Here is an 8,409-nt window from a genome sequence, read left to right as displayed (position 1 = left end):
AGCAGGAAGAACTGTTTGTCTGAGATTGCTCTCACCATTATCACATCTGGTGCTGAATTTAATTTTTCCTCCCAGCTGTCAGCATCCTGTATCTCCACATCCAAAGGCAGCAGAAACCAACTCTGACATTTAGAGACAAGCAATAAATTTCAGCCAGCTTCAGTTATGTGTATCCTGCAGGGAGCAGAGCTTTCCTGTTCTGCAGTCCAGTCACCACACTGTCAGGGAACAGCTGGGCCAAATTTATTGTACCCACAGCTGTATGTTTTTACATGGGTTGAGTATGCTACACCCTCACAGCTCAGAACAAGGCACAGGAGACAGGCTGCTGACTGTCTGTAGGAAAAGAAAAAAAAACCATATAAAATAAAAACGGGTACACTGTGCACGAGTTAACTGTCCTTAGCTATCAGCCTTTACAGATGAAACCGGAGGGGCCAGACTCCTGAGACTTAATCTGTGCTCTGACAGTAACTTGTTATGCGACCCTGGGTTATCCTGTTAGCATCTTCATCGGGTTTTAGTTTACCCAGTTGTGGGGAGCTTTGCAGGGTTGAGAATGCCACAGTCAAGTAGGCTACCACTGCTTTTTCAAAGTCAGCATCATGTGGAAACCCCCACTCAACTGCTAACACTAACACAGTGTCTCCTTCTACAGGCAAGCAGTTGAAGGTCGCCCTTGCTTTCAGCCTTCCTCTAATTTTTCAGGTAAGATGTTAAAAACATTGTTGAAATCCAGCTGCATTTGTGTTGCGGGTAAAGAGAGATCTCAAACTTTGACAGGCAAAAAGCAGCCACCCACAGCCCTGCAGAGATGTGTGGGGACCCGGCTGCCCACACTAAGGATCCAGCCCGTACAGAGGTGGGCAGTGAGACAGCAGAGCAGTGCTAGAAGCCAGAGGAAAAACAAACAAAAGGAATGAAAACAAAGTGAGAACAGAAACAATGACATACACTGTGATTTTAAGATGGCCTGGACTGTTAGAACCACATCCCCTTCTGGCACCAAAATGAGCATTTTCAGGAAAGAGAAGAGCATCCTACGCTGAGTGCTTGCGAAGAGCCAGCTTGTTGCTCTTTGCAAATACCTCGTCAAAGTGCTGGGCTTTAATTGAGGTCAGTGTTGAAGAACTGACGTGCCCAAGGAGGAAGAGTTCGGCATCTTCCTCCGCCTGTTCCTGCTCGGAGTAAATCTGAAGCGGGAAGGAGAACCCAAAGCACTGAGCTGTGCCGTGACCTGCTCCTGAACCGCGGGCCTGGCCCGGGTGCTCACACTCCCACAACCACAGGAGCAGCCTCCGCCACGCCACGGCCCCCAGCTCAGGCTCTCCGAGAGGCTCAGCAGAGCAGGGGGAGTTCTGCAGCCTGTTTCTTTTCCCTTTCACTTCTGGTGGCATGCCTCCAGATAGCAGGCAGGATGTGGTGAAAGCCAAGCCTGCCTGAGATGGAGAGCACGCTAAGATATTCAGTGATAACAGGCAGAGGTATCCAGGGGAAACCTTTCATCTCTGTGCAATGGAGAGAAGGTACTGGAGACTAATAAGTCACAAAAAAGCAGGGCACAGATACCACAAGCTCACTCTGCCCTGTAGGTTATGGCAGCGTAGGCAGATGAAACAAGAATAATCAGAACTTAAATCAGGGACAGGGGCTTGAATGAGACACCAGCAACGTGTCCGCACCAGCACCATAACAGTTTCCTGCTTCACTCGCTGCGTTTCCTCCCGGTCTCATTGACACCTCTATTAACTTAGCAGAGAAAACAGCCCAGGGAGGCTCCAGCTTTGTCTTCCCACGGAGCCCTTTGCCTGCAGCACTGCTTCAGCCGCTCAGCAGGCTCACCCCTCGCTGCGGGGGACAGGCCGGCAGCAGGACCAGGAAGCCCAGGAGGACACTGGCACTCGCCATGCCAGGTTGCTGCCGGTTACAAACACAACCGCTGCAGCCCTCTTCTAGCACGGTCACAAGTGAGAAGGGTCGTGAGCAACAGGAATATCTCAGATGGGAGAAGGGAGGGAATACTGAAGTTAGAAAATGCCTAACTGGCAGAGTCAGTCAAGAGGAGATGGTATCCCTGCTGAGAGAAGGAGAACGCTGAAGGATGTATTCTTTTTCACATTTTATCTGACAGCTGACTACGTACATACAGCTGTATGGGGGTCCCGAAACGTTCTGGAAAGCAGCCACACGTTTGAGAGTTTGCAGGTGTTACTTTGGCTGAGCACTAAACATTTCTTGTGGAATTCCCACTCTGAGCACCAAAAAAAAACCCCAAACTCCACATATTATGGGAAACGTTTTCAGCCACGAGACCTTGCCAACTCTGTTCATGATGTTGTCCTGAGCCAACGCTTGGGAACTCCCTGGGAATCCTCTGTGGCTGGGTACTCCTGCCTGCTTCACAGGCCAGCACCAGGCTCCCTTCCTGACACGGCTGTGGAGGGGCACAGTACCTGTCCCAATACACTCTTCTTTTCTTCCCTGTTCTAGCTCTGCACCGGGAACAACGTCACCAATGACTATGACTCCAACACCACCATCGACTACACCATGTTCGAGTTCCTATGCGAGAAGGAAGAAGTCCGTAGCTTCCGCGCTGCCTTCCTCCCAGCCATGTACTCCCTCATCTGCTTCACGGGGCTGCTGGGGAACGGGCTGGTGATGCTCACCTACATCTACTTCAAGAGGCTCAAGACCATGACAGACATCTATTTGCTGAACCTGGCTGTGGCAGACATCCTCTTCCTGCTGACCCTCCCCTTTTGGGCCACAAGTGCAGCCATGCACTGGCTTTTTGGGGAGTTTGCCTGCAAAGCCGTCTATTGCATCTGCAAAATGAGTTTCTTCAGCGGGATGCTGCTCCTCCTGTCCATCAGCATCGACAGGTACTTTGCCATCGTTCAGGCTGCCTCGGCCCACCGCTTCCGTCCCCGGATGATATTCATTAGCAAGGTCACATGTGTCCTCATTTGGGTCCTGGCCTTCATCCTCTCAATCCCTGAGCTGGTTCACAGTGGTATAAATAACTTGGACAACCATCCCCATTGTTCCATCATCACTGATGATTTGCAGACCTTCAACACTGGCATCAAGGTGTCCCAAATGGTTTTGGGCTTCTTATTTCCCCTACTGGTCATGTCTGTCTGCTACCTCATCATCATCAAAACATTACTCCAGGCCCGCAACTTTGAGAAGAATAAAGCCATCAAGGTCATCATCGCTGTGGTAATTGTCTTCGTTGTCTTCCAGCTGCCCTACAACAGCGTCCTGCTGGCCAAGACCATCTCAGCCTTCAACACCACGAGCTCATGTGAGGAGAGCAAGAAGCTTGACATGGCGGATGACGTGACCTACACCCTGGCCTGCTTCCGGTGTTGCCTCAATCCTTTCCTCTATGCCTTCATTGGCGTCAAATTCCGCAACGACCTCTTCAAGCTTTTGAAGGAGCTGGGCTGCCTGAGCCAGGAGCGCCTCTGGCAGCTGTCCACCTGCCGCGAGAGCAAAAGGTTTTCCTTTGCCATGGAGACAGAGACAACCACCACCTTCTCCCCATGAGCAGAGCTCCAGGCAGGCTTTGACCAAGCTGAAGGCTGGAGTAGTTTGGTACACTTCCTCTGTTCTGAATTACTGGTACAGCAAGACCTGCCACTACTGTAGGAAAGGCAGCTGTAAGAGGGAAACCCAGGAGCCTCCCCGTACTTCAGCAACGATGACTGCTAGCCAATACTCCCATGGATGGAGAGACTTCAATAAAACTGTGACTAATAGCAAAGCAAGGGAGAGGGAGACCAGTGAGTCTAGAATTTATCATGCCATTTCACCTTTATTTTAGTCTTTCCTAGTCAAAATGAGAAATGCTCAAAATAGAACATTTTCCCTAAAAATAACAAATACCAAGAGAAACAGACATTTGTGCAGCAGAATTGCTTGTTTTAGAGCTAAACTTCCAAGAGCATCGTCCTTGCTTTGAATGTTGCTTTTAACAAGACTGCCTATTGCTCTTCCATACCCACAGAAGTGATCCCTGCTGCACTGACTCAGTCTTCAAGACTAAACAGCACCAGCAGCCTCAGGCTCCAAGCTTAATCCAATATGCAATATAAGCTGTGAAGTATCCTAGGATGCAACTCTCTGCTCTGCCTTCCCCCACAAAAAGTGAGAAATTTCCATAACTAATACTAAATCCATACATATGATATACAAAATTTCAATAACTTTGTGTATTATTGTGGCAACTCACACATTTGTCAGGAAAAGTACAAATTCCACTTCATTTCTGCCTGTATCTGGCGTTTCACCTATAAAGAAAGTGCATCCTAAGGAGCACAAGTCATTCCATCCCAACGTTGACTTGAATTCTTTAGAAATGCTGCTCCACTCCGGAAATAAAGTCTCCTTTAGCTTCTGAAAGGGCATCTGCCTGCACAAGGGCTGATGCAGGGGTAGCTAGCACAGTTTAGATTCAAACTTTTTGCACAAAGACAAATTAGTTACAAGCTCCAAATAACTGATGTCTTTCCAATCACCAGGCATACAAACTTTAAGAAACAGATACTTATGCACCAATCCAGCCAGGTGCTTAAAATGTATTTTTACCACTCAGGCATCCAGCCTGTCCCATGTCATCCTTACTCCTGACATGCTGAGGGACTGTTTACTCGCTCGCCCGATATAAAGCATGTGTTTTAGTGGACTGGTGCCAGAACTCTCAGAATTTTAAAGATTTAAGCCTAGGGCAAATCCTTATGCATTTCTTAAGACAAGACTCTCAAATTCAGGATATAGTTGTGCCCATGGTCCAACCACTTCAGTCTGCCAGTATCTGAAGCTTGCTTGTACCTAGCTTTATCGTCTGCTGAGGACACAGTCTGCTGATTTTCACATACGCGTGGGGGCCCTCTGTGCTATTGCTTGCTGACCTCAAGCGATAAACAAGAATGTGGGTTTTCTTCTCCGTTCCCAATCAACGTGTCTTTCTAGAAGGACTCTAGCAGCTGGCTTTTAAGTCAGATATGTATTTCACTTATAAGCTATTGAAAACGTGTTTCGCATTCATACTGTCAGTGCTAATAAAGATGCCATTCACTGTGGTTTGATTTAAATGCAAAGGACAGTCAAGTGTTAAAGATTACTGCCAGGGTCACCTACTTGAAAGGAACATGGCAGCTGAACAACAGATGTCATGTAGAATAAGACCTTGAAAAAGAAGCCCAGAATGTAATGCCAGTTGGTGCATTTACTAGAAGAGCGAAGATTCCTACCAGCAGGTGAACACCCTGGGAACTGCTGTCATGGCACATCTGAATGTCAGCTGGGGAGAAGTTGCTGCGATTGTTTGTGCATCTGTTACCGACTCGCATGCTCTAATCCCCATAGCACACAGCGCTCCCCGAAGCCAGACGTCAATGGCGAAAGGTCTTGGCCAGGAACCGCTGTTGGTGCGGGGCAGGAGCAGGCTGACCCAGAAGAGGTGCAGAGCCTCACCCTCCAGAGCAGCAGTTGAACAGTTCTGCGGAAACTGTAAGGCATGTTCCAGTGGACATACAGAGCCACGCAGAGCAAAACACACTCACTAAAAAGACATTTATACTTTTTTTCAATACCACACGTGAATCCATTAGGAGCGATACAGGGAACTCTCTGGATCATAGATTGAAAAACATTGCTTTAGAGACATGAGAATTAAAATCAGCCTCCCAAGGAAAGAATTCAATTAGCTGGTTTTGAAACAATGTTGCCAGTTATATAGCTGCCTGCCATCATAATTAAATAAGTTTTTCTTTATAAACCATTTGGCTCCAGGGTACGGGATTTTGCCAAGAGCTGGGATTCAGGAAGAAAGCGCATTCCGCTCCGCATTACCTGTCTATGCTGAAGTACCTTCCCATCCAACCGTTTAACCCATTTTCTTTTATAACGCCCACATAACATGTACAGAAGTGCTGCTTCTCTGTCACATGAAATGGGGGGTTACGACTGACACTGAATAGTCATTTGTTCTTGGTTTGTTCCTACAGTCCTTACTCAGGCAAGACACTCAGCTAACAAGAGCTTTGCCAGAGCAAGGAATACCCATAATACAGGGTCTTTTTAGTTTTTCTTCATCAGTAATAATGTATTCTTAACGTATATTCATATATGCAAAGCTGCTTTACACAGAAAAAGTTAAATATGTACATGAATGTACCCCAAAAATACACTGCTTTAACAAAAAAACTTTTTATGCAAAATACATTCACCTAACTTATTCTAGCAAGGAAAAGAGCTTCACCAAAACATGCAGTTATACTTGTCTCCTGTCTGATAAAAGCCATTCTCCTTCTACAAACTGAGAAGTCTTCAGGTCTTTGTCGACTAGATGTATTCTAAATAGGAAAGCATGCAGCTGCTTTCCTATTTTCCAAATGAGATATTAAAAGCATCATCTGGGACAACTACATCTGGTGCCTCCTCAACAAGACAGCGGTGACTTCAGAGTGCATGGCTTTTCTTTTTTTTTTTTTTAAATTTAACAGACAAAACAAATTTGCCACTTATTTAGATGAATCATGTTAACGTTGGCCTAAGATCCTAACTTGAGATTCACTGAAGTCTGAAAACTGACTGTATTTTGCTATTTGTGGAAAATAAATTATAACAATTAAAAAAAAAATATTAAAAAAAAACCAGTAAAAAAAACACATCTTTGTTCTTCCATTGTATTTCCTCCCTAGGTTGTATCTTGTATGTATCATAATAGTTTGTATCATATCCTTCTGGTCCTGTCAAGAGCTGTTTGTTGATCAACCTAGCTTCATATCCGTACTGCCCTGCAGAAAACGGAGCGTGTAAAATAAACTAAGTAGAAAAAAAGTTGGTTTACTTCATCTGTTGATGAATTATACAGTAAACAAGTCATCAACAGATTAAGTAGTAGTCTTTCTTTTAACTACTAATCCAACTGCCTTAACACTGCTCCACTACTGGGTATACCTGATGGCTACTTATCAATGTTCACGTGAAAAGCCTTCATGTTGTAACATTTTATTGTTCATTTTTAAATTAAAAAGTCAGTAGTGAAATACCATATTACTGTGCAAATTGCTCACAGGGAGAGGCAGTGACCACGGCTCTCGTGGCTAGGACACCTACATACAAGGTAAAAGCAGCAATTGCCACGCTAGTTGAGCTGAGCTGTCTATCTAATCCAGCTCTGCGCTCAAACAGGCCAACGTGGCACGATTAACATGCACAGAACATTTCTTCCTGACCTCCCCAGTTAACTTATGCCTCAAGGCACACGGGGATGATCAATATCCTTTACAAAAAGTGTCTTATAATTGCAACCATGGAATTAAAGAGGAAGGAACCACAAAGAAAACCAGAAGACGTGAAACTTGACATTTGAGTGCCAAAACTAAAGACGATTTCTGCTTTCACTAAACAATGCATGTCTCATGGTTTCTCCCTAGGGAGAAAGTACTAGGCTAGTTTCAGCATCCGGCCCAGAGGTTCAAGCAGCAATAAGGAGCATCTCAAGACCACAGCACCACAATACAACTCTAGATAATAACAGTCTAAACCCAAGGCTCCTTAAATAAACATTAGGTCTCGTTTACCACAACTAGGTCAGAAGTCTCAACTGCCCTGAGTCCACGGAGCTCATTTATGCAAGAGGTGCAGCCTGCTGAAACAGGAGCTCTGAACTATAGCACACAAAACATGAAACAGAACTGGGGATTTGCAGAAAGCCACCATGCTTTTAACAATTCCCTGTGCTTCTCAGAGGTGACCCTGAACCAAGCTTTTAAACAGGAAAGTTCCTGAATTTTAAGAAAACAGAGACTCCAACTTAACAACCCTAACTGAAACCAGTAAAACTCAGCCAACCAAGCAACCATCCAAGGTCACACCTTAGGCCACAATATCCCAACCAAATGACACAGAACCTGTTACAGAAAAAAGGTGCATTTCTAGGACACATTTAACCCATTTTAGTACCTTTCACCAGCAAGACAGAGAAAGAAGTTTTCTCTTACAATTCACTGGAGGCTGGGACCAATCTTAGTTTTAAATCTTCTTTAAAAAGTCAATTAAAAAAGCCTGGCCCTCGTTACAGAAAGGGGCCACTGGTCTGCAATAAGCTACATCAAAAGCAGGAAAGACATCTACCACCTGGTCACAGTCACGTGGACTCCAGGTGGTTCCTGCAACCCCTTCTCCAAGTCATTCTGGGAAACCCCTTCGTTGCTCAGAAGCCCTGGACTCCTCACTGCTCCCAATATAGTATCGCTGCTCATCATTTCTCCTTCCCTGCCAGTTCTTTATGCACATGTGCTAGTTGTATTTTTAAGTTACAGTTTAGAAGCCCTCAGTGCCAAACGGATCTGGGCTGGGTGGGAGGTAAACTGGAATTAGGGGACTGTAAAC

General features: G+C 45.6%; 1 protein-coding gene across 1 annotated transcript; it reads left to right on the top strand.

Annotated features, from left to right (window-relative positions):
• Positions 1–660: 660 nt before the first annotated feature.
• On the top strand, positions 661–3,555 carry CCR7 (chemokine (C-C motif) receptor 7). Its single transcript, XM_009329606.1, has 2 exons — positions 661–708; positions 2,491–3,555. Exon 2 carries the CDS (start codon positions 2,551–2,553, stop codon positions 3,553–3,555), a length of 1,005 nt encoding a protein of 334 aa, XP_009327881.1. The 5' UTR covers positions 661–708; positions 2,491–2,550.
• Positions 3,556–8,409: the final 4,854 nt, after the last annotated feature.

The sequence above is a fragment of the Pygoscelis adeliae genome, unplaced genomic scaffold (genome assembly GCF_000699105.1).
Source record: "Pygoscelis adeliae isolate BGI_AS28 unplaced genomic scaffold, ASM69910v1 Scaffold388, whole genome shotgun sequence".
In the NCBI taxonomy this organism is placed as follows: domain Eukaryota; kingdom Metazoa; phylum Chordata; class Aves; order Sphenisciformes; family Spheniscidae; genus Pygoscelis; species Pygoscelis adeliae.
Note: the sequence above shows the minus strand (reverse complement) of the source record. Positions and strands in the feature narration are given on the sequence as shown.